At 47.3% G+C, this 26782-nt stretch overlaps 1 protein-coding gene across 1 annotated transcript; it reads right to left on the minus strand.

Annotated features, from left to right (window-relative positions):
* Positions 1–675: 675 nt before the first annotated feature.
* ARHGEF5 (Rho guanine nucleotide exchange factor 5) lies at positions 676–26782 on the minus strand. The gene is made up of 15 exons (XM_057549490.1): positions 26655–26782; positions 16908–20019; positions 16256–16307; positions 15773–15837; positions 15309–15562; positions 10355–10515; positions 9679–9831; positions 9246–9375; positions 8926–9000; positions 8405–8494; positions 7100–7257; positions 6320–6481; positions 4821–4891; positions 3141–3245; positions 676–2406 (listed from the first exon to the last, which is right to left on the minus strand). Exons 2-15 carry the CDS (start codon positions 20005–20007, stop codon positions 2249–2251), a joined length of 4734 nt encoding a protein of 1577 aa, XP_057405473.1. The 5' UTR covers positions 20008–20019; positions 26655–26782; the 3' UTR covers positions 676–2248.

Genomic DNA, 26782 nt, shown 5'->3' on the forward strand with positions numbered 1-26782 from the left:
TTAATGGTTGTTTTCACAATTTCTCATGAGAAACTGCTACGTTTCTAACACACTGATGCCAAGCAGGATTAAAGAAAAAATTGAGTTAAATTCTGGAAATCTGAAGAAGGAAGGAACAATAAGTAGAACTGTGCCCAACTTTCTGAAACCTAAAGTATAAAAAAATTAGTAATTCAATTCAAGAAAGATTACTCATACCTAAGCTTTTGTTGTTGTTGTTGTTTTTAAAACCAAGGATCTAAAGACAAGTTGAAGCCAATTGTCTCTTAATTTCCCAGATTAGGTGAGAATAACCTGATTAAACAAATATATATTAAATTCCTAAAGACAGTTTCAGTCTTACAGAAGTCAGCTCTAAAGGTGCTCAGAAAGTCTTAGCAACTTCAAGCAAGGAAGTAATCATTCAACTAAAAAATTTTTTTACACGTGTATCATTCAGACGTTGATATTTTACCTCTCTGGGAAAATAAGGGAGAGTTCACCTGGAAAATATAAGGTTGGATATGGCTCTGTTTGAGCCATATGGCCAGTGTTCAAATACTGGTGTGAACAAAAAATTTGGATTATAATTACTGTTATTGCTATTAAGAAGAATCAGTTGTTAGTTTACTTATAATACATACATATTAATATATCATATATTAATAATAAAAAGCTAGCTTTATGAAAAGAGTGAAAAATCTCAATCGAACTTCTCTAAAGTCATCCCTATTTTCGATTTTTTTAGCAGTGTCAGCCTGTTTAGGATAAATTAATATTAACCCAAACTTAATTACTATAGTGATAACTTTTCTAAAGATTAAGCAAGCTAACTTACATTTGAGGATGGATTAAAAACAAAGTGTCTTATCAGAAGTGATATTATTGTGTCATATCATCATTAATTGGGTATAGGACAAAGTTTACCATATTATTCTTACCTTTGTACAAAGCTGCAATGCAAGGCTACTTTCGAGGCCCCCTAAAGATAAACCAGAGTGGTGGAATGTCCAGGGAAGAAGCACAATGAGCCCACTTAAAAGATGATGTTACCACCGCTGTATGAGGGCTCAACATGAGAAAAAAAGGTAAAGGGTGATGTTCTTCAACTGAGAAAGGCAACCTGAGGGGAGACAGAGAATCATATATCATAGAGTTGGATGGGAGTCTGGAGGCTACTTGGTTCGATCTTGCATTTTACATTTAAGGAAACGGAGACGTGGACAAGCTGCATCGTGGCCAGGCGGTGACAGGAGTTTAGGTCTCCTGACTTGGATTCTCAGACTCTTTCCTAGAATCTAGGATTCTAGGATTCTACCCCATGCTGCTTCTCACAAAGAGGATGAAACAGTGGTAATGATACCTTCACAATAACTCAAGTCAAAATATAAACTCATGAATGGTCAGAGTAGGATTTCCAAATCTACCTAAACTAGCTTAGACCTTAACTTGTGGGTGCAGTAAAAAAGAAGCTTTGAATGGGGTTTTCATCACCCATCAACTCACTTTAATTCCTTACACAACCTCTGAGGCCATAACAAGCAGAAAAACTGCCCAAACTCTCAGGAGTCAAAGAAAGAGTCGACCACTACCATAACCCAGGCACCATCGTGGTCTTTCATGACACCTAAATCAAATAGCCTGGAATCCTCATAGGATTCCACGTTCTGAACCTTGTTCAGGGGTCTGGGGAGAAAACACTCGGAGAAGTGCCAAGTTTATTAGAGTGAGAGAGTATCACCCTCACATAGCCACCGATGGATCCCAGAGACGCAGGCACTGACCTCGCCCTGATAATTATGGGATATCTCTAGGGTTGGAAGATACCTTAAAAGGTCACCAGGTTAACCCTCCCAACTGATGTGTTCATCCCCCTTAAACAGCTCCCTCCAACGGGCTGAGGTCAGATTCTCTTTAACACATGGCCATGATGGAAACTCTGGTCACTGGAATTGGTACTCTGGAAGCAGAGAACGTTTAAGTACCACAGGGTAGTAGAAGTAAAGTTCCTTGGCTTAGGCCCGATTGGTCCCTTTTCCTATGAGAAAAGGTTCCCAGAGTCCAGTGCAAAGTCCCTGAAAATCCCCCCACCAAGCACAAAGCACAAAAAAAGGAGGCCTGGGACTAGCGACTGGCAGCTCGGTGCTGTCCTTGGGTTTCAGAAGGTCTAGTTCCTGGTGCACAGAAGGCCTCTGTTGCCAGATTCCGGGGCCAGGCCTGTCCAGGAACACCTTGTCTTTAAGCTCAGGGGATTCCTCCCAGAAAACAGCTAGGTCTCCTGTTCCACCAGCTGTAGTCTGGCAGTCTTGACTCGGTGGGCTTCCTTCAGGTTCCGTGCACGGACCTCTGGGTTGGAAATGAACTCCACTTGCTGTACAGGGAACCAGCCTTGCTCCCCATCGGAGAGTCTCACGCCCTCCAGCCAGCCTGTGGGCACAAGGTGGGTGGGAAGAAGAATTACCTGGAAAAGACCCGCAACAATTTCCCCCAGACCTCCTTCCCAGAAATTCTTCCGAACTGTAAGGCTGAAAGGACTGGAGAGGCCGCAGCACGGGAAATCCAGCCGCCCCGTGCACCCACCCTGGCTGCTGTAGGTCTGGCACAGTCTACAGCCGCCTGCTCCTGAACCTTCTCCACTCTTACCGCTTGCACTGTGTTCTCCCCAAATACATGTTGAAGTTCTAAGCCCAAGTCACTCAGAATGTGGTCTTATTTGGGAATAAGGTTGTTGCAGATGTAATTGGTAAAGTTAAGATGAGGTCATACTTGAGTAATGTGTGCCATTAGTCCAATATAATTGGTATCTTTATAAAAAGAGGGAAATTTGGACACATATACACACACACACACACACACACACACACACAGAAGGAAGAGATAGAGCTTGGAGTGATGCTGCCACAAGCCAAGGAAGCTGGGGCCACCAGAAGCTGGAAGAAGCAAGGAGGGACCTTCCCCTAGGGTCTTCAGAGGGAGCATGGCCCTGCCAGCACTTTGATTTTGGACGTCTAGTCTCCAGAACTATGAGAGAATACATTTCTATTGTTTTAAGCCACCCAACTTGTGCTACTTTGTTAGAGCAGCCCTAGGAAATGAAGACATCCACCCATAGTGTCCCACCTTCAATGCCCAGCCTGCTCCTCATGGATTCTCCCTCTTACCATCACTGCTTTGCTGAGTCACCATCACCACGTCTGCCTTCTCTAGTGCCAACTCATCATTCTCGCGGGGTTTGTAGGCTCGAAGGCACTGTACTTGTGGTGACTCTTTGGAAGAGAAGAGTGTGAGAGAGGTTAGGAAAGGCAGGCGACTAGAACATGAGAAAGGACTTGCAGGGGGAGCTTGGGAGGACTTGGGAGAGAGAAAGTTTGGGCTGTTGAAAGTTACACACAAGAAAGACAATTGGAAAAGTCTTCATCTTCTACCAGGGAACAAAATGGTTGATAAGGAAATAGAAATGCCAGACTTGAAATGAATCAAAAATTCTATTTCCCCAGTGAAGATGGAGAAATAGGTTGTGACCACCTTTTAGTGACTCATTATTACAAATAATTGATATTCTGTTAAAGATCCATCTTCCCACTGAAACCTTCCCTGATTCTTTAGTCCTCAATGGATTCTAAACTCCTTTAAAACTGACTGTTTATGGCAAACCATTTATCTTTTACCTAATTGTTTCATGTTTGTGTTCTGCCTCTCCAACTAATTTGCAAATTCTGAGTCTGTGACTCATTCTTCATTCTCTTCATGGTACAAGATGTGGGACTAGAAGAGACTTATCCAGTGGGGTTCCAGGTATGATCTAAGCAAGGCACTGAACACCCTTCCTCATCTATAAATGACTGAGTTGATCATGGAAATTCTGGATTTTTTGTATTTCTATATCTTCGTGAACGAGGAGAAATTTCCACAGTTTTGAAGCTCCGAATAAGATGTCCCGGAGTATGCCTGACCCACAGCCTTCTATCGTACATGGGTTTATGGCTCTTTCTACTCTACCACACTGCACTGGCTCTCTTAGAAAATAAATAGAACACTGCATTGTTATCTGTACTTGTATTTCCAAAGCTCATCCATATCTGCCATTCACAAGATCACAGTGAAGGAGGAAGAATTATCTCACCTTCCTTACCTACTGGGGAACTGAAGCCCAGCAGACGGATTGCGCACTGAGCAGAACTCCGTTTACAGCCTGGCTCTCCTACTTCCTTTTACAAAGTCCCCTGTATCTGTTTGTTCTTTTGAGTCACTAAAGGCTCAGTGCTCCTTTGAATTCAGTTCCTCTCGGATATGAATTAGAGAATCTTTGCTGGAGGACAGCTGTGGGGCTTACATGAGACCGAGAAGCCCATTCTTAGCATGAATGCAGACACTTCCTAACGTGTGTGCCTGTGGTTGCCCGTGAGCATCTGGAAGCCTGGGCTAAAGGCAGTGTCTCAGGTCATCCTGTACAGGAGGGGTTGTGGTCAGGACAAATCTACTGTGTTGCTATCCTCCCCAACCCCTACTCCAGATGGACTCTCTCCCCCTCTTTCCCCAAGACCTTCAAGTCAGTAAAATCTAAATATCTATCTAATCTACAGATATTTTAAAAGAGCAAACTATTGCCCAAGGCAAGGAATGTATGGTGCTGGGGAGGAGGCACTGCCCTGGTGATGAGCAACTTTAAGCAGATGCATCTCAGGTATTTAAGTTCCAGTGACCAGCCCTCCACTCTGAAATTCTGGACAAAAGTAATAAATAGAAGCCTCCCTGAGTTACTGCCCAGCGTCCTAAGCTCCTGCATCTAAAGGAGACGTCTGACCCCACCATTTTTCTCTCCCTCTTAGACCTTCACTCACCATAACACTCCAGAAGGTCCAACTCCTCTCTTGGCATGGCCAAGGCTGAGATCCAGCGAAGCTTTTCACTTCTAGAAAACAAAGCAGGGTCACTGCTTCAACTTCAGCTCTGGGGGGTATAGGACAGGGGCCAATGATAGGGAAGGGAAGGGACCGTGGGAAAGACTTGTCTAGTTCAAAAAGTTGTCTAGTTCAATGATATCCAGGACAAAAGTCAATGGGACTCCACTTGGATGGAAATTTGACAGGATCATGAACTATATGTTCATGTGTCTTGTCATCCTTTATCTTTCCCCCTCTCTTTCCAAGCTTATCTTCTTAATGGCATCTTGCATCTTTCAAGTAGGGGCATAAAGTCAACTGTCAATTATACACATGTAGATTTTCCATTTTGGGAAGTGTACTAAGCAAAATGTTCATCTCAGTTGAGATTCCCGCTATCACTTTGCATACTTTTTGACACTCTTCTGCCTACCTTCCTTCAATCAAATATCTCAGAGATGAAAATTATTCTGTAATCATGATTAGATCAGGGAGATATATCTACTATTGTTTTGGTCATGTAATATAATCCAAGCCTAATTTTGTAATTATCTGAAGGTTTTTGTATTATCTTAGCCTCTGCTTCCAAACATCCTGGAGTAATTGAGAGCTGACACTATTACTGCTCCAGGAAGATGCTGCCCAAAGTGCTAGACAAAGAACATGAGTCTGTATCTGATCACTTGACTTAGGTGACGTTTTGCACCTGTACCAGCCCCTCTGTTCCATAAGTGAGGGCAGGTATTATTGATCCTACCCTGAAGTGTCTTCTAAGGGACAGAAGTGCAAAGTGTCTACAACATGAGGATGTTCAGACCACGAAGTATCTTGTCAAACTTTTTAAAGAAGAGATTTCTTAAATCTTTTATAACAGCAATAATAGCTACAATTGTTCATTAAGGTAGGTACTGTGTACCAGATTTTATAGGTATTATTTTTAATACTCTTCACAGTGTTTATATGTGTGAATGTATTTTATTATTAATAATATTAAAAAGATGAGCAAATCAAAATTCTCAATACTATGGATTTCTGCTCAGCAGAGCACTAGGTTGGAAGGTGGGAGCAAAGAAAGCTGAAGGCACCCCAGTGCTTATCTTTTTCATGTCTTATTCACATATATGCCCCCCCAGCCTTGGGCACTGAGGAATTTCTGGCTTATACACATTCAGTTGCGGACGTCAGTAATCCAATTACAGACTTTGTCCTTCTTAGCATAATAGACGCTAAGCCTTGGTAGTGACAGCGACTTTACACCCTCTCCCACCCAGTCTCCTGTAAGTCATTTATTAGCTCGAGGAGTTTGGGTTCAGGATGCTTTATAGATGCTCCCCAATCCAGAATGGACTAAGCAGTACCGTGGCCGTTTTCTGGACACATTCTCTGCCTTGGTCCCACTTCCTTGCCAGGCTGCCCTCCCTCCCTTCCCCCAGCTCCCCTGCCCAGCCCCATCTCACTGAGTCTCGGTGCGGAAGAGGAACTCGGCCTGGGAGCCCTGCGCGTTGTCCCGCAGGAAGAGTCGGAAGAGGTTTTTGTGAGGTCCATGCAGCTTCATTTCACACTTTTCCCCGCGGACGGAGGAGAAGGGAGCATGGTCAAATACCAGGAAGCGGCTACCCCTGCAAAAGACAAGGCTTTTCAGCCTGACTCTAGGGTTATCATACTTCCTCCACCCTCTTATCTTGCCAATTCAAAATCCCTGGCCTTAGCATCTGCAGCCTGCAAATTCTCATAAAAACCATAAGATGGTGTCAACTTGCTCCTAGGAGAGATTTGTCAATGGCTTGGCAAAGCACATATCCAGTGCAACAGATGCTCTACCACTTTACAGAGTTGAAGAAACAGAGCCAATATAAAGTTTCTAAGGCCCTCAGGACCAAAGAGTTAGGATCTGGAAGTGGCTAAGTATGGATGCTAGGCTAGTAGGCTGAGCCCAGCCCAAAGAAAGCACCAATAGACTGATGTGAAAATGTGATAAGCTAATTTGCTGCATTTTGCTGTGTGTCTATAACATGGTCCAGGTCCTGCCAGGTGATCTCGGGACATAATTCGGTGGGATCCCCTTTTTTGTTTTGGACCATTTTCCTCCTCTCTGGGTCATGACCTGGACTCCGTGGGGTGAGCCACTGAGAAGGGCTCCTCTATAGGAACATGACCCTTCCCTGTCCCTTTAGTCCTTCCCTCCCGCCTCCTCCCATTTTCCCCTTGTGCTCTGGCCCCCCATTCCAGTCACTGACTCTCGGGGCCGAGACAGCAGCAGACAGTCATTGAAGAGGTGCAGGTGGACCGGGCGTGCGTTCAGCTTCCTCCGCAGCCCTGGGGAGATGCTGAACTCCAGGGCCGTCAGCTCCCCACTCTTCACCAGCCAGCGTGACTGTGAAATGAGTGGGAATATCTACAGAGCAGGGAAGAGAAAGAAGATGGTGTCACAGACAGGACAAGCATGAGGCTTTCTCCCAGGCCTGCCCTCCTCACCATGCCTCTTCCTCATAAGTCCCACCCCTGACAATCATCTCTTTCACATCTTCCTTCTTGCTCATAACCCATCCACTTAAACTCTGTTTCTCTCGGAACCGTCTGACTACCATTGTCTACTGCTGCGTGGCTCCCATGTCCCCAGCTCAGGCAAATGGAAGGCGCCTATGGTCCATCCCAGGAGAGTGACTACATGAGAAAGCTCAGCCCTAGAAGCCGGACCTGAAGAAGAGATGGGAGAACCCAACTGGGGCATGTGAACAAACAAAGCAGAGAACAGTATGATATGTCTCTTAGAAGTTAAAAGTTTAGGGTGGTTCTGACATCTGGTCCTTCTTCAATTATAACCAGAGACAGGAGAGGAGCAGTCGGAATCAGATGTGGGGATGAGAATAAAGAGAACTAGGTGGGGTCTGCCTAGAGCTGGAGTTTGGGTAGTGATAAGGGTATTGAACAATGATTAATATGTAGATAAGGGATTTTCCCTCTCTTCTTGGGAGGTAAGGATGGTATCTGTTCTGAGCTGAAATTTGAATGTGGAATGTCTATTTTAAATTTGTATTTGGATGAGAGATTTTGGCTCTATATTTGGATTCAATTTTATATTGCTTTGGTTAGACTAGACGGAGACGTAATAAAATACTGAATAATTCAAGTACCAAAAATATATCTTTATAAAGGCTTACATTGATAAGTTCTCTCTCATCTGCCCAGTTCCCAAAGGCACTCTCTCCCCCTCAGGTAACCACTGTCCTTTATTTCTTATGTATCTTTCCAGAGTTTCTTTCTGTATACACAAGCAAATGCATATACAGATTTTTACCCTACTTTTTCACCAAAGGTAAGATACTATATAATACACATAGTGCTGCATTTCCCCTTTTTCACTTAACAATATATCATGGAGATTGAAGTAGGCATTTGGGTACCCCAGAAACAGGGTAGAACAGAAGGTGTGCAGAGGTGAGGTTAGAGACTGGGATACCGTGAGCAAGATGCTTCTGTGATAGAAGGTGACCTGTGGGATCTGCTTCCCGGCAGGGTGGGGACCCAAGGGACTAACTTACTCTGCACTCAAACTCGATCTTCTGGCTCAGGTAGATCAGCTCCTCTGTCCGTCGCATCCGCTGGACGTTATTATTGCAGTCTCGGATCAGCTGCATGTTCAGCAGGGTGAAGAGAGAGGAAGAGATCCCTGTTAGAGACTTTGGCTTTGTGTCCCCTGCAAGAAATCTGGAAACTGGTTGTGACAGCTTTAGTCTTTCCACCAGCCTGGAAATGAGCCAATACAGCAAGACGCTGAAGCTCTAGGACTATGGTATACTTTGTAGAGACCTGACAGAACATTGCTGGGCTGCGTGAAAGTAAGATTTAATCTGGGGATTGTGGTAGGAGAGCATACTCCCTTGGCATGGAGTGTCCTTGAGGCTGTGGGGTGTGAATGCTTGGAGGTTTGGTGGGTGCAGTGAGGTAGCTGAGCAATCCCATTACCAGGGGCCTGTACTTTCTGGAGTCATGGGCCGGGGCAGGGGAAGAGTTCTCTGTGAAGGACAATCGCGGGGTCCAAGTAGGGGTGGTAGCTGCCTACCTCCTCCAGGGCGTGGTGTGCCTTTGTGGCCTCTGCTTCCTCTGAGGAGCCAGGCTGTGTTCTCTTCAGAATGTTCTACAGAACAAACCGTAGGCGGGAGCCAGATGGAAAGAAGGGATGGGCAAACAGGAAGAGGTGATTGAGGGTGGGTGAATGGAGAAGTTCAGGAACAAAATTTTAGCAGCAAACATTTCTGAGAAAGGAGAGTGGGGGTGGTGATACGGGAGACGGCTCACACTGTCCACAGGGGGTGGGAGAGTGGCAGGAGAACGGACAGTCCTTTGGATTCAGGGGGTGGGCTGAGGTGGGATCTGCATTACCTGTAGCAGCAGCTTGAGACGGGTGATGCGCTGGAAGGGCAGAATGAGAAAGGACTTGAGGGAAAGGCGTTGGCAGATGGGGTCACTCTCCAGCTTCTCCAGGACCTCTCGGAAACTGCTGTTGCTATTCCTGTGTGGGCAGGGAGCCTTGGGTGAGGAGGGGTTGGTGAGTATTGGGGGACACAGTGAAGGCGTGGGGAGTGGGGGCTCCGTGGAACGCCTGTAGGTTGGGAAAGAATGGTGGGGTCCAACGTACAGGAGCCCCAGATGTGATGGCTGAGGGCGTCTGATCTGGAAGCGGGGTGGGGCTTGAGATCACAGAGCAGGCACAAGAACATGTGCTCTTGGGGTAGCCCTCTGGGCTGGGTATTGGGGGTCTGGTGCAAGGTCATCGCAGGGCCCACGTAGGGACGGGATGGGGATCAGGTCTCACAGCAGGCTTTGGAAGGTGCGTTCCTGGTAGGTCTGGTTGGTGACATAAGGCAGGTAGACCCGGCGGAAGTTGGCAGCATGGCTCAGGACCACATCACACACTTGGAAGGTGAAGATGTTGCCCTCAAAGTTCTCTTCCAGGTCTGAAAGGAACCTGTACAGGATTAAAACAAGTCTCATCAGACTTGTGGGTCTCAAGTGAGGAGTTGGCTGACCCCTGCTATAGCTTGAGCTTGTTACTTCTTCCCTCCATTAGTCAATAACTTCTATTGACTGTCCTTAGCTCTGTGCCGCTTGCCATGTACTAGAGTTCTCTCCAAGGCTGCTGCTCATTTGCCCCTGATCTAACTCTCTGGTCCTAATATCCCATTTCTTGTTCTTTTCATCCTGTTCTGGTTTTCTGACCTTCGGATGTTTCCCACCTCATCTCCAATGCTCTGCATGCCCACAGCACATCCAAAACCTCAACCCAGGAAGCATTTCTCATTCGTTTATCCATTACTGTTCCCAACCACCCACTCACATTCTCCTCTCTTTGCTCTCTCTATGCCTGTAGCCACTGGGAATCATGGAGGGAGCAATGAGAGGGTTCTGAAAAAGGAAAAAGCCAATGAGAGGTTTACAGACTAAAGAGAGTGAGGCTGAGTGAGTGGTATTTGGGAGAAGGGGAAGCTCACATGGTGCTGACGTCACGCACATCCTGTAAACGAGAGAAGAGCCATTGATGATCCTGGTTGGAAAGGGTGGCCCGGAGCTGCTCTGAATGTTGGAAATGATCCACGGCTATATGTAGACTGCGCAGGTAGGAGGCCTCTGACACAATCAGCTCAAATTTGGCCTAGGAGATTAGGGAGGAGGAAGGCTAATTAAAAACATTTATTGAATCCCTGATGTATGTTAGCCACTGTGTAATATTTCAGGGGTAGAGCGGTTAACAAGACGGATCCTTTTAGAGTTCACAGTCAACACCAGAATCCAACCTGATATCAGGGAGGAGAGAGAAAGAACCTTTGAAGCTGAGGGAAAAACATGTGCAAACCCTCAAAGGTGGAAGAGAAAAAGATGCTTTCAAGAAACTCAAATAAACTGAGTATCCTTGGAACCAAGTGTACCAAAGTAGTGGCCGGAGATGAAGCTGGAGAGGCAGAGAGGAGGTCTGGAGGATTATGTAAAGTAGGCAAAATAGCTTAGACTTAAGACAGTGGGGAAATGAAAAGAGGCTTTATGTATGGGACTAACTTGATCTAATTTGTTTTCTATCATATAAAGATATTTCTGAGCACAGTATGAAGAAAAGATTAGAGGGGGCAAGAGAGCCATGTTAGGGAACCGTCATAGTAATTCCAGAGGAGAGATGAAAGTCTAAATAGCCATGGGGATGGGGAGAGGTAAGCCAATTTCATAATTATATAGGAGAGAGATTTGGAAGGGCTTGTTTATTTGCTAGAAATAGGGGCTGAAAGAACAGAAAGAGTCACAGCTAATGCCTCAGTTTTTGAGTTTGGTAACTGGGTGAATGACAGAGTTCCTTACTGAACTAGAGAACTCTGGAAGAGGAACAGATTTAGGGGATGAAGGTAATCTGAGGTTTGAGGAGCAATGAAAGGAAGCAGGATGTTTGAGAAGGAGATGGTGCAATTGTGGTTTAATGGAAACAGCCCAGTTATTGGGAAGTTCCAGCAGGAGACACAATGACTCACAGCCCTATTCTCTAGCTGGCCTGGTCATGCTCTTCATCCAAGTATGCAGCTTCAAGACAGATGCACGGACAGGAAAGAGAAAGAACACACACACACCGTGGTGATGACTTGGATAACTAATGACATGGCCTGAGGCCGCTCACACACGACAACACTGAACCAGGACACTGAAGGTTCATTTGCGCCCTGGCTCTAACATTCGCTGAGTATATCACTTTGGGTGGCTCATGTAACCTCTCTGAACCTCAGTTTTCCTATCTGTATAGATATAGTGACCCTCTCCTCACAAAGATGTTGTGACAGTCAAAAGAAATGGAGTCAGTGAAAGCACTTTTTCCCAGAAGTGCTAATTCAGGAAAGGAACATATGTGTTCCTATAAGTATAGAGGCTTTTCTTCTCAGAAACGTGAGACCAGGCCTGGCCTAGGAGCCCTGGTGGACTTCCTTGAATTCTGGAGTTGGTGAAAGAGAGCTAGGGTTCATATCATCTGCCCACTGTTTGGGCCATAAATATGGGCAGACAGTGATTTTCTAAATATCTTCCATATGCTTTAAAAGTTGAGGTCAGCACAAGGCCCCCAAGTGTGAGCTTCAAAAAACCTAAAAATGTATACCTGTTCAGCTTGGTAAAAGCACTGTTTATCCATAAGTCCTTACAGCCAAAATTTTACTCCTTCCCACTTCTGAAAGAGGGAGGATATGGCACCAATGTGTATCAAACTATACACCAGATACCATGCTAAAAGCTAAATATGTGTTGTTTCATTTAAACCACACAGCAACCCTGAAAAGTAGTCATTATTATCCTTGATTTTTAGATGAGTAAACTGAGATTTAGTGAAGTTATATATCTTGCTTAAGGTTACACAGCTAGTAAATGGTGATCCAGGATTTAAACCCAGGTCAGCCTGATTTGAAATTAAAGTAGTAAATGTTTTGTATACAGTGTTAGGAAATGTTTAATCTCATTATTTTACAAGTAGCTGTCCAGTTTTCCCAGACTTATGAAGAGACTATCTCTACTCTGTTACATTGATCTATGTGTCTGCTTTTGTGCCAATACCATACCATTTTGATTAGTGTACCTTCATAGTATAGTCTGAAATCAGGGAGCATGATACCTCCAGCTTTGTTTTTTTTTCTCAAGATTCCTTTGCAATTTGGGGTCTTTTGTGGTTCTGTATAAATGTTAGGGTTATTTGTTCTAGTTCTATGAAAAATATAATGGGTATTTTGATAGGGATTGCATTAAATATCAACTCAAAATGACTTAAAGGTCTAAATGTAAGACCAGAAACCATAAAACTCCTAGAAAACATAGGCAGAACACTCTTTGACATAAATTGTAGCAGTATTTTTTTTTGCTCTGTCTCCTAAGGCAAAATAAACAAAGGCAAAATTTTTTTAAATGGGACTTAATTAAACTTAAAAGCTTTTGCATAGCGAAGGAAACCATTGACAAACAAAAAGACAACCTATTGCAAATGATATGACCGATAACGGTTTAATACCTAAAGTATATAAACAGCTCATAAAACTCAATATCAAAAAAGCAAACAACCTGACTAAAAAATGGACAGAAGAACTGAATAGACATTTTTCCAAAGAAGATATACAGATAGCAAACAGGCACATGAAAAAATGCTCAACATTGCTAATCATCAGAGATATGGAAATCAAAACTATAATAAGGTATCACCTCACACCTGGCAAAAGGCTATCATCAAAATGTCTACAAATAACAAATACTGGCAAGGATGTGGAGAAAGAAAAGGGAACCCTAGTACACCACTGGTGGGATTATAAATTAGTGTAGCCACTATGGAAAACAGTATGGCAGTTCCTCAAAAAACTAAAAATAGAACTACCATATGATTCAGGAATTCCACCCCTGGGTGTATATCAAAGAAAATGAAAACACTAATTCAAAAAGACTCATGCACCCCAACGTTCATACCAGCATTATTTACAAGAGCCAAGAGACTGAAGCATTATTTACAAGAGCCAAGATAATGAAGCAAACTAAGTGTCCATCAACAGAGGAATGGATAAAGAAGATGTGGTATATATATATATATATATATATATATATATATATATACACACACTGGAATATTACTTGGCCACAAAAATAATGAAATTATGCCATTTTCAACAACATGGATGGACCTAGAGAGTATTATGCTTAGTGAAATAAGTCAGAAAGAGAAAGACAAATATTCTATGTTATCACTTGTATGTGGAATCTAAAAATAAAACAAACAAATGTATATAACAAAACAGAAACAGACTCGCAGATATAAGAACAAACTAGGGTCACCAGTGAGGACACAGAAGAGGGGAGGGGCAAGATAGGGGTATGGGATTAAGAGGTACAAACTACTACGTATAAAATAAATAAGCAACCAGGATATACTGTACAGTACAAGGAAATATAGCCATTATTTTATAATAACTTTAAATAAAAAATATAAAAATATTGAACCACTATGTTGCACATCTGAAACTAATATAATATTGTAAATCAACTATACTTCAGTAAAAAAAAAAAAAAGTGGTAGACATTTTTTGATTGATTACTATGTACTAGGAACTTATCTTTTTTAAAATATTTTTTTAATTGAAGTGTAGTTGATTTACAGTGTTTCAAGTGTACAGCAGTGATTCAGTTGTACATATATATATATATATATATATATATATATATATATATACACACACATGCACATACAGGTATATACACATATGTACGCATACACACACATATATATATTCTTTTACAGATTCTTTTCCATTATAGGTTATTACAAGATATTGAATATAGTTCCCTGTACTATACAGTAGGTCCTTGTTGTTTATCTATTTTATATATAGTAGTGTGCATCTGTTAATCACAAGCTCTTAATTTATCCTCTCTCCCACCCTGGGTAACCATAAATTTGTTTTCTATGTCTGTGAGTCTATTTGTATACATATACCACATCTTCTTTAGCCATTCATCTGTTGATGGACAGTTAGGTTGCTTCCATGTCTTGGCTATTATAAATAGTACTGCTGCGAAGAGGAACTTACCTTTTTTTGATTCTCCCAGTAGCTCTTTGCAACCCAGTTTTACAAATGAGGAAACAGAAACTTAGAAAGATCAAGTAATTTGGCCAAAGTTAAATAGCTAGCAAATATTAAAGTGGGCTTCACATCCAGGTCATTTAAGCCAGAACCTAAATACTTAAACATTGTTCCATAATGCCTTTCCATTGTGCCATATTGTCTTGCCAGGAAGAAAGGTTTTAACCCATATTTTAGATTGATTATTAAGATACGCTCTCCATGTAAAACACATTAATGGTAGTGACTTAACATCAGACCAACAGCCTTTCCTATAGTCTTGCTATTGGAAGTAAGGACCAAGCAGAGACTGATGGTCATTCAAAAGCCTCTAGAAGACCAAAATCACAGGACAGTTGCAAGGTCCACTCTTCAAGGGACCCAACAAAAAGCCCCTGCATCCTCCTTGGTTGAAGAGGAAAACTTTAGTGCAGACCGAAACCCTGGTTGAAGAAGGAAATTTTAGTCTAGCCTGAAGCTAGACTAACTAGAATAACTAGATTAACTCCACACGCCTCCCAACAAACTCAGGGGCATCATGGTCTCTTTGTATGAGCTCAAACCAGTAACAGGGAGGAGTTAATGGGCAATGGCATGAGGAGGTAGAGAGGAGGGAGAGTGGGGACATTCAGAAAGCAGTTCAATGGGGATGACCCACTGTCATGGTGTGCACATGTGCGTGGTGAATACGTGTGTGTGGGGAGTACGTGGTAGGGACAGCCCGCTCGAGGTGGTGGTGGGGAGTAGGAGATAAGGACGAGAGCAGTGAGACTTTGCTTTCCCTCCTGCAGCCTCTTCCCCTGGCCCACCCTGCCCTGCTATGTACCTCCTGGAGTTTTTGGTCGTCGTGGGTCATGGAGAGCAGCACGGTGCTATTGCGCACCACGGGGATCTCCTGCCAGAGGGAGCCACTGGAGGCCATGGAGAGGCGCTGCAGGTAGGACTCGGAGGAGACCAAGGCCTTTCGGGGCTGCCGGGGGGAGGCGGGCTCCGGTGCCTCTGTCAGGCTGTCCAGCCGCTGCTGGCTCTGGATCTCCTTGTTCAGAAACACATCGCTGTACTCCTGGTAAAGCAGCTGAGCTACAGGGGTGAAGAAGCATGGGAGAGGGAGAGAATTAGGGAGCCGCGGAGTTGAGGCACAGAAACAGAAGCCACCAAGCTGCTTCTGGCTCTCCTGGCATCTCTCTCTCTCTACAGATATCCCCGCCCCACTGCTGCTGGCCAGGAACCCCTCTCCAGTCTTGGGCAGAACACTCGTGTGGGTCCACGGTTCTGTTTCAAGGTACTCACAGGAATTGATGAGCTTGGAGCAACGTCTTGAAAAGCCTCCCATCACCTCCTTTGGCTTTTTCTCCCTGTGGAGTCAAGAAGGGCTCTGTGGTGCTTGCTGGCCTTCAGACACGGAGAAGCCCCAGGTGACTACAGATAAGACAGTCTCTAACCACTGAATGTCAGGGCCAAATCCCCTGGAGAGGCAAGTTGTAGCCTGACCCACTTTTGGGTAGTTTGAAGCTTTTTTGGATGTCAAGCTTTTTTTATGGGGGTGGGGTTTAGTTCATGGGGTCAAATGGCCTATAGGGATGGGAGATTTGGACTCAGTTGATAGAAGCAGATAGATAAAAAATCTCCCTACCCTGGAAACCTGGTGTCTGTCTCTTCCCCTCCTTAACCCTGGAAAAGACAGGGTCCCAGAACCTTTGTCAACTAATGAAAATCTCAGTATCCTAAGGAAAAAGAGTAAAACCGTATTCATTAGGAGAGAGGGTGACTCACCGAAAAACAATGGCGTCTGAAAGGCTAGGGGATTTTTCCACGGCTGGACCTCCTGTGTTGGAAAATGGAAATGGGTAAAGTAACTGAGACTTCAGAAGGGGCATTCAGAGAGAGCCAAAGAACATAAGATCTAGAGTGGGAGATGCAGGCATCGGTGTGGGGCGTGGGGGGTGGCAGGTGGGTAGCAGGGCTCAACTGGGAATCTGTGAGAGAGGAAAGTGCCAAAGTCGAAAGCATTTGAAGACAATGGTACCAGGTCTGTCCGCGTCCCTCGTGTCAGAATATGAACTGGACAAGTAGAAGATGCCTTCTCTTCTACTGGAAGGACATCAAGCAGGTGTTTGTAACTGGAAAGTAGTGGCGGAGTGAGGGGGGGAGGTCCGGAACAATCTTGGGAAAAAGAGATACACAATAAAAGCACACCATGGTTGGGTGATGGATGGAGATAGAGGGGAAGGAGAAGAAGGGGCATCGCCATGAACTCAGAGGGGGTCTCCAGGACTTTCCTCTGCCCGGGGGTTGTGTATGCGGGTGAGCGAAGCCAGCGGAGAGATCAGCGGGGGGCTGGGGGACAGAAGATGGATGAGGAGGGAAGAGCTGGGGAGCGCTTGGTCCGACACGGATGTCACCGTGGTCCTGGCTCCTCACTCACCTGAAGGGCCCTCGGGCAGGATGGAGGGTCTGCGCAGGCCCTGCCGATGCCAGTGCTTGTGCTTACTCGACCCCTCACTAGGGACCACTGCCTGTCCCCTGCTGCCCTCCGCTGGTCTCCCTGGGTCCCGTCTGTGAGGCCAGCTGGATGCCTTCTCCAGATGGGGATGGCCGGGTTTTTCTGGCTGCCTTGCTCGGCCTAGATCCGACCTCCTCAGGCCACTGGCTCCTTTTTGGGGGGCTGTTCTTCTCAAAGATCTTCTGGCAGAGACCTCAGACTCTTTTGAGGTGGGTCCCTGGACCTCCAGAGTCCAGCGGGTGGTCAGGAAAGAGGGATTTACAAGAGCTGTCATGTTACTGAAAGCCATGCCAGGGGGCACTTCACTCTTACTCCTACTGGCGGGAACCAAAGAGTCTGTCGATCTGCCCGTGGCCGGAGGCCAGGAGACACGTCCCACAGAATGGGGAGTGGAGATGGTCCACTCTTGACAAACTGGCCTGGTCCTGGCCTCACCCCCTGAATTCCCGAGTCCCCCCTGAGTGCAACTGCTCCTCTCCCTGGACTTTGGGGGTAACGGTGGTGGTTCAGTAGGAGGAGTCACGATAGGGACCGGGGGGAGAGGCTTGTAGATCCTTGAGCTCCTCGAAGAAGAAACAGGAGAAGGTTGTGGCTGAGGCAAACCGGGAGTTGGGGGCAATGGCTTGTTGTATCGTTGCCTGGGAGAGAAAGAGGTCTGAGTATGGTAGGGGGTGTCCGGAGTGGAAGGCAGGGGTCGGTGCTGCCTTGCCACAAGGGGGTCAGGAACTCGGGGCAGTGGGCCTTTGGGGTGGCCGTGTAGCCCTAAACCTAGGGCCAGCGGCGGAGGATGGCTATACCGTCTCAGCGTGGGGACCACGGCAGAGCGATGGCCGTCTCCCTCCGCCGTAGAGTGGACGCGCCTCTTCTCTGGGGGAGGAGGGGGTGGAGGCTCACGGATCCTCATATCTACGGAGACAGTGGGTGGGGAAGAGCCACGGGCAGGAGATCCTGGGGCGAACGCTGAGGGATGTGTGGAGGCCCACGGCTGACTGCTTTGGGGGCTGCCAGGCCTTGCTGGATTTGAGGCAAATTCCTGAGAGTCCTGCCCTGGAGTGGGTAGTGAACTTGAGGATTCTGGAATGATGGTGCAGTCCCTTCCGCTTTTCCTGCCCCTTCTTGGGATCACAGAGCCATAGATGGCAGGTTTGGGGGGTCTCTGGGGCAACTCTGAGTGGGAGAAGGAGAGTGATATTCCCTCCAGGTCCGGAGTCGGCTCTGTGCCGTGAGAGCCCGGCAAGGAGTTGCCCCTCAGGTGCTGGGCCGCCCCAGTGCGGATGCCTGGAGGACCGTGAGGGCTGGCCTGGCCTGCGGAGGGGAAGCCGTGGCGCGCGGCTGCAGCGCTCTCAGAAGCCCCACAGGGAGGCGGGCTGTCGGCCGGTCGAGAGGCTCTGGAGGTTTCTGGAGAACATGCAGCAACCGAGGGCTCCCTCCTGGGGAAGGCGACTTGGGGGCCGGCAGAGGAGGCAGTCATGCCGGGGGAGACTTCGGGAGGGCTGGGAGAAGCTGACACTGCTGTCCTTGGAGGGGTCGCAGAGACCCCCTCCCCTCCCCGGCTGGATGCTGTCCCCTTCCCCAGCTCAGAGCCCACTTGCTGGTTGTACTGAGCTGTTTCTTGGTCAGGCGACTCCGCGGCAGGAAAGGAATGAGGTAAAGAAATGAGCTGCTGGGACCATCCTACCAGCTCCAGGGTAGGAGCTCCAGGGGACGGTTCCTCGGCCCTAGGCTCCGCCTGAGTCCCGGGGATCCTGGCTGTGGGACAACAGGCATCTGGAAACAAGTCGTGAGGAGAAGAGACCTCAGGGGCCACCAGAGCCAGTGCGGCAGGGACATCATGCTTTCCTCCTTCCTCTGTACGCCTCTCTCCTCCCCCTCCCCCCGGGGTGTCCCCATGCCCACCACCAGGCTCCTCCTCGCTTGACCCTACCTTCTCCTCCTGCCCCTCTACTGGCATCACTTTCCCCTGTAGACCCTGATCTTCTTGCTTCCCGGTGACTCTCACTGATTTCCCCACTAAGCTCTGATTCTCCTCGTACAGAGCCTCCACCCTACTCTCCTCTGGCCCCGTCAACTCGCCGCTCTTCTGTTCCCCTCGTTCTAGATCTCCGTGGCCCTGGGTCCTCCAGTCCCACTCACCACAACTCAGACCTCCCAATTCCCCGCTACGGCCCTTGCTTTCTCCTTGTTCTGCAAGCATCACATCATCTTGGCTCTGCTGCTCTTTTTGTCTCTGTTCTTCCTCCGTACCGCAAACCTGTTCTCCCATCTGCACCCGCTCCCCTGAAAGCCCATCAGAACAAACATCCCCGCGCGGAGTTCCCGCCCCCTGAAGTCTCTCTCCCCCTTGCCCCTCTCCCTCCAGCTCCTCGGCCTTCTGGAGACACACGGCCCCTTCTCTCTCTGGACTTCCCTGCCTGGCAGGTCCACTTTCTGAGTCCTGTGGCTGGTTGGTCTCTGCAGGGCGCTCTTCACAGCAAGGCCCACATCTGGTCTGGGCAGAGGTGTCTGGGGAAGGTTCCTCCTCTTCTTCGGCTTGTCCGGTTTCCAATATCAAAGAACTGAGTTCTGGTCTAAATTCCACCTCCATGCTGCTACCCAGTTCACTGGATACTGAGGCCGTGTCTAGATATTCACCCTGGTTGGGGCAGGCCCAGAGCTCTGGGGGAGCTGGCGGCCTTGCCTGTCTATCTGCTGGGCGCTGGGGCCCTGCCTCCTGGTGCTCTGGAGTGTGACAGGCCTCAGCCATCAGGTTTTCCTGGTTGGTCTCCACATCTGCAGAGGCCGCGATGGGAAAAGAGGTCATGCTCTCAGTTGCACAGTCATTCACACCCCTTACGTGTCTCTGCTGGGTGTCCAAGAGCGTGTGTCTCCCTGCCCACTGATAGGATGGGTCCTCGCCCTCTTCAGCTTCAGGCTCCAAGGCAGGGGTCTGCCGGCTTCTCATGGGAGCTGCCAGGATAACACTGAATTCCACTCTGGCAGGAACGGGAGTCGAGGCTCCGTGTTGGGGCTCCTCAGCCTCCATCAGGGCTGAATCCTAAAGAGGAATAAGAGACAAACTTTCTATCCCCTCTTCTGCTTTTATGTATCAGAGGGACAGACCATAAAGAACAAGTGTGTGATGATTTCTTTGGTTCCATTTACTGTCATTCTTTGAGACAAAAAGTACTTCACAAAATAAGCAACAGCCTCTATAAAACTTGTCACTGATTTATTCATTTAGTAAATATTTACCAAGTGACCCTTTCAGTAGTGAACAAGGCAAACAAAGACTGTGTCCTCATGGAGGCTGCAGTCTTGTGGGAGACACAGATGATAAACAATTAAATTAGAGCACAAGACCGTTGTCAAAGAGCACCAAGTATTCCCAGTGGTCATTACCCTCTAGATTGTATTATGTCATAGTGTCTCCCTGTCTACTCTCTGGGCACCAAGAGTGACTCAGTTCCATATAACTCCCAGACACTGTGAGTGACACACTCTAGATCTAAGAGCCCAGAGAAGCAGTGTCTGGAGGGGGATCGTCCACCTAAGCTGCTGAGGGGATTAAAACAGGTCTGGCCATTACGGCCAGTGTCTGAGGTACTACAGCATCGTGTAATCTCCTTTATAGAGGGTCTGGATTTCACTCATCTTATTTCCCACAGTGTCTGGCAGAGCCTGTAACTAATTAACAAAAAAATTGTTTTTCAATTATAGAGGCAGCTGTTGTAAAGCAGAATGATAACTAGACTTAATAGATGAGAACCAGAGCAGATCCAATGGGTACCCACTTCAATGAGGTCCATCAAACTGTGTACCCCTCACTATCTTACTCTCCCCTTCTCTCCACCAACCGTGTGAACTCTTCTCATTACTGCCCACGTTATTGACCTTCCACCTCTCTTTCCCACTTTGCAAAGAATTTACACACCAGCAGAGAGGAACTGCTTCAGTTTCTTGCAATTCAGAGAGACCCACACTTCACTGTGTCCACCTTGCCCCTCTGACAATGCAAGAGCATCCCTCCTCTCTAAGTGCCCCCTTCTTTAGCCTGCCTTTTCAGGACCCGATGCTATGGATTATCTCGTCCTTTCACAACTTCACCTTCTTTGTTGGAAGCATCCCACCAGAATTTAAGCATGTTCATGTCTTTCTCGTCTTTCCAGTGTGTAAATGGAATTCTTCACATCTGCTGTCTTCATATCCTCACATCTCACCTACCTCTAGCTGAGCTTCAATAGCACCACTCTGCCCATCTCTCCTACAACCTTAACTTGTTAACTCCAAACAAGACTCTATGGACGCTTATTTTGGTGGTTCTTGCCAGCATTTGACACTACACTGGACACAAATTTGACATTAGAAATACTCTTTCTTGTTATTTGTGAGACTAAATTTTCCTGCTGTAACCCCTTAAGTGTTCCCCAATCCTCTAACTCAGTTACCGTGCTCCTCTTTGTAGCACTTATCAACCAGAGTTCACTTTACTTCTCCTTTGTAGCATTTACACAATTATAATTATATAGTTACGTGCGTATTTTGATTTATCATCTATCTCAAACAATAGGCGGTAAGCTTCACGAGATCAAGAACAATATCTGTGTTGCTCAACTGTCTACACCTAATACACAATACCTGGCCCAGACTAAGCCCTCAATAAATATTTTTCCATCACAGAATAAAATTCCTGGCCCGCATTCCCCATATCTAATCAGTCACCAAGTCCTATGGACCCCGCCTCCTAAGTATCCCTCAAGTCTGTCCACTTCTCTCCATCTCCGCTGCTACAGCCTGGTCCACCCTGCTGCCCTTTCGTACCCAGGCCACTGCACATGGGGCACAGCTGGCCGCTGGCCTCCACACGGCTTCTCTTCCCCTATTTCCAAGGCATTCTCTCCCCAGCACCTGAGTGATCCTTAAAAGCCCCACTTCTAGTTTAAATTCTTCAGTAGCCTCTTACTGCCATTGGGATGAAACCCAAATATCCATTGTGGGTTACATGCCCTCCACAACCTGGCCTCTGCCTTCCTCTCCAGCGGACTCATCCCCTGTCAACACCTGTCGGTTCTCAGTCCCCTCGGCTCACCTCCCTCTCTCACCTGTAGGCCTTCACATGTGCTGCTTCTCTACTTGGAATCCTACTCTCCTGCCCAGAGAACCCTTTACTTCTTCTCACACTCATGGCACTTGTAGTTACAAATTTAGTGTCTATTTTCTAGGTTAAACCATGAACTTCATGAGAACACAGACATTGCCGTATTTAACTGCTCAATCCCCTCTGCCTGGGGCTTACCTGTCCCTCAACAAAGATTCACTGCATGGATAAATGAAGAAAGGAAGAACACAGAGTTAAAAGAGTGCTGTCCAAATTTTACTTCTACTTTTTTTTGCATCTTGATAATTTTCACACAGTTGTAGAAATCATGGAATTTATTTGAACATTCATTTTCTTATCTTTAGAAAGGGGATAATACACTCGTTTTCCAAGGACTTCTAATAAAGATTAAACATGACAATGTAAAAAATTAAAAAGTGCATTATTAACACTGATGGTAATAGAAATGTTAGGGATTGTAAGTATTGTTGGAGACAGAGAAAGAGAGAAAGTGTAGGAGAGAAATACAGGATTTCTGAGCTGGAAGGACTTTTAGAGACACATAGAAAACTGCGCCTAATTTACAGATGAGGAAACTGAACTCAGGTAACCTACACACTTGCTCAAGCTTCCTAAGCAAATGCACAGGTGAACTCAAACCAGGGCCTCCTGACTTCAGTCTACCATAAGCAACCAGAAGTCCAGCTGTAAGAAAGCTGGCCAGTCACTAGTCCAGAGAAGACGCTGGGGGCTTACAGAACTCACAGCTGCACCTGGACTCACACCTTTCCTGTCTGGTCTAGGCTTAAAGCCCCAAATGCCTGCTGTCCTGGAATAGTGCACGTGCATACACACTTGCATAAACATACATACATACACACGCACACTAAACCACCCTTGCAGGGACTTCCCTGCTGGTGCAGTAGTTGGGAGTCCGCCTGCCAATACAGGGGACACGGGTTTGAGCCCTGGTCCAGGAGGATCCCACATGCCACGGAGCAACTAAGCCCGTGTGCTGCAACTGCTGAGCCTGTGCTCTACAGCCCAAGAGCCACAACTACTGAGCTTACGTGCCACAACTACTGAAGCCCACACGCCACAACTACTGAAGCCTACACGCCTAGAGCCCGTGCTCCACAACAAGAGTAGCCCCTGCAATGAGAAGCCTGCGCACCGCAGCGAAGAGTGGCCCCTGCTCACCGCAACTGGAGAAAGCCTGTGCGCAGCAGCGAAGACCCAACGTGGCCAAAATAAAAATAAATAAATAAATAAAATAAAAACAAACCACTCTTGCAGGTTCTACGCAGGAGAGCCTGACATCACCACATGGGTACTTCCCTAGCCACCCTGCAGCTGTAGTATGTGACAAGCTCCCGGTCACCTCATAGACACAGATACCCATCTCTATGGGGTAAAGGGCCGTGTCTAACACAAGCGTAATGTGTAGAAGGGCTTTTACGTCCTTTTCCAGTTAATTGACACAGTGTGTGATTTGCCCCCTACATCCAGCCCTAAGTACAAAACACTATAATCACTACAGATGATACTGTGACGTGACGTGACCCTGTTTTCCCAACCACACGTTAAATAATATACTTGCTCACCGTAAACACTTTCTGAAACTTGGCTCCCACCTGCCTAAGGAGACCTTGTGATTAAACCTGTAGCCTCCCCTCACTGGCACGTGTACTGTCCCGGCCCTATACTCGTAGACACTCTCATGTCCTTAAAACGAGCAGCCTCTAAACACACAAGCGTATTTCTGCTATATTCAGGTTACATCTACAGACAGCATGTGCTGCGCGAACATCTTCAGTTCCACTCTAGTGACACAATGTGTGTCTGTCTCCTGCAACCCCACTGACACTATTTCTAACATTATCTTTACCCCTTTGGAAATACTGGTGGTCACCGGCTCAGCCCCCATGTCCCTGTACTTGGTTCTGTCCTATAATCCTATGACAATCGGGCATTACAAGTCTAGAACGTGACAAAGGTAAAAGAAATCTGTAAAACATGGTTTTGCTCACATAAGGGCATCAGGAGAGAGATTTGCTTTGCACTTCCCACTTTGTAAGAGCCACCTCCTCATCGCCTTCTGCACTGGGGGTGAATGACCATTTCTATCTGAGCACAGGCCAAGTCAGAGCCTGGCACCAGGGCGATCAGGCCTCCCTCCAGACCAGGGTCATTTTTGCATCTGCTGCCCCTGTTCACATGCGACTTCTTTCAAGACAAAGCTCCAAGTCACCCCATTGACACAGCGTGTGATAGAATTCAATAGTCCCCTTAGAGCCCCCAATACCTTAGCTCTTGTCCATTTCAAGTCACCAGACATCAATTTGTATTTCAAAGATATCTCTCCTCCTTATCTCCCACCCCCATTACACTGCTTCTTCTTCAATCCAGTGTCAAGTGCCATGTGTACTTTTGAGGACCATGCTTCCTGGATTGTCTAGCAGTGTCAGTTTCAAATATTCTGACTTACACCACAAATCACTGAGATACTCCTGAGGTTACAACACTTCTGCATTTACACTGTATCGCCTATATGCTATTTTAGGAAAATACCCACCAAATCAAAAGAGATGTTCTCATTTTGATTTCAAAAATAAGATCACCACGTAGATGGAGGCCGCTATTCACTGTTTCACATTATTGCCCTCAGTGCTACAAAGACATCAAAATAAGAGTAGCCTTCTGGACCACTAACTGCTAAGACCTGTGTTCTACCCAGTTTAGGAAAGCCCCATCATCCAAGTGAAAACTGTAATAAACACCTCTATCTACCCCTAATGTCTGAAAATATCACATCGTCCACTGCCTTGTAGCCCTGATGGGCTCACACAGACCATCATTAGTGGCAACGCTGAAATATACCCCACAAGCCCACCGGTGGCCCTGGTGCCGTCCACACAGATGTGAGTGTGAGTGACCCGCTTGTGTCCTTAACATAGACCCTGACGGTCACCTTGTTCTGGTCCACCTTGTAGACGCTACACATGACCAGCTCCTGTTCACTCCACAGACATGGTGAGTGACTCACCCCTGTCTACACCAGATTCTGTAAGTCATCTGTTTGGGTTTACACCACTTGAGTGACACTTGAGTAACACTGATCCTGTTCTTGTCATACCACATAGTGACTGACCACACCAGACACCATGAATGACATGTTCCTGTCTATCCCACAGACACTGTGCTTCATGCAGCCACAGGCAACCCCAGAGAGACCGCGCTGTGGACAGCCAGCCATACGCTCTAGGGACCCCTAATCTATAAAGACTCTTGACTATATTTAGAATCACCGTATCCTTTTGATAAGAGGGGTTCCTTCCCCCACAGCCTGACTTCTCTCTCTTCCCCACCAAGACAATGACAGACCTTCCTCCTGCCGGACAGTCTCACTCAGAATTGACACCCCACATCCTTTCCCCTCCCCAGCCCCCCAAGAATCCCCTCAATGGACATGGCTCCAGTTTCAGGCCCACAGATTGGTTAACAAATGACCCCCATTTTGCCAGGGCCCAGGTGCAGATAAACCAGGAAGTCTGAACAAGGGGCCACATCAGGAGCTGTTTAGCCACGAGCTGAGATTTCTGGGGTAGCCAAGGATGCAAGACCCAGGACTGCGGTGGGGGAGCAAATGGGGGAAGAAGCCAGAAAAGAAAGTCACTCTCCCTCCCTTGTCTGTCGGACACACCTTTCCCTCTCAATCTGACAAGAGTCCCAGCCAGAGTTCACTCCTCACCCCTTGGGAGACAGGAGGGCAAATCTGTCTTGGGAATCCCAGATCCAGGAAGGAGAGCAGGGGCTGAGATCTGAGAATCCAGTGGCACCCAGCGGGATGGGCTGTCCTAGGACAGTCTTGCTGGAGGGAGGTTATGAATGGTGCTCTAGACCTCAGCAGGGTGTTCCAGCACCCCAACTCTGAAGAGCTCTCTTCCCACTTCCCCAAGTTCTGAATGCGATGTTGTGATCAACAATGAAGCTTTGGAAGCACTCCCCGTACGTGGGGAAACCGGGTGGAGGGCAGGGCAGGAGCCGTTGTTGTTTACAGGTTAAAGCACCTCGGCTAACAGGGAAGAGCTATGTACTTAGACATACACAGTATGCGAACCCATAGGAAGATAAGGGAAGGAAGGCCCAGGCCTGGTTAAGAAAAAGGGAGACAACAGAACATCTCCAGGGAGGGAGTACGTCCACAAAGGGAATCTCAGTGATTCCTTATTATAGGGGTTAGCTTTCCCCAGGGCCTAGCCTTTGAAGAAAGAGCCCTCATTACCGGCCCGCGGAACACCTAGGGGCAGGGTGCCCATTTGCAAGGCGGGGACCAGGCTGGAAGCAAATTTTTCCAGGCAAGAACCTTTCGCCCAGCTTCCCTCCTCTTCCAGACCAAGGTACTCGGTCCTACACCCCGGGCTCTGCCTATCTGCCCAGCCCCCCCTCTCCGGAGCCTGCGTCCCGGCACCCAGCCGCGGCAGGTCCCAAGGTGAAGGCCTAGATTCCGGCCCTTCCCGCCACTCCCTGACCTCCGCCGGGGCTCGACAGCCGCCCGCCCGGAGACGGGAGCCGCGGGGGAGGAGGGCACCCACCTGGGAAGTGTCACATGCTGTCCTGGCCCAAGAGTCCCCTCGGGTCCCCGGCGCCGGCCGGCAGTCCCCAGCGCAGGCCCCGGCCGCCCAGCCGCCCCGCCCGGCCGGGAGGGAGGGATCTGCTTCTC

Source organism: Balaenoptera acutorostrata, chromosome 7, assembly GCF_949987535.1.
Source record: "Balaenoptera acutorostrata chromosome 7, mBalAcu1.1, whole genome shotgun sequence".
NCBI classification, from domain to species: domain Eukaryota; kingdom Metazoa; phylum Chordata; class Mammalia; order Artiodactyla; family Balaenopteridae; genus Balaenoptera; species Balaenoptera acutorostrata.

What these genes read in the sequence shown, in the direction of transcription:
- ARHGEF5 (XM_057549490.1), bottom strand. Translation starts at nt 20,007, where the DNA reads ATGGAGGCTGAGGAGCCCCAACACGGAGCCTCGACTCCCGTTCCTGCC. An exon ending in CTCCAAGCTCATCAATTCCT is followed by an intron (nt 15,563 to 15,772) that starts GTGAGTACCTTG and finishes TCACCCCTGTAG; the next exon opens with CTCAGCTGCTTTACCAGGAG. An exon ending in CTGCTGTCTCGGCCCCGAGA is followed by an intron (nt 6,482 to 7,099) that starts GTCAGTGACTGG and finishes TGTCTTTTGCAG; the next exon opens with GGGTAGCCGCTTCCTGGTAT.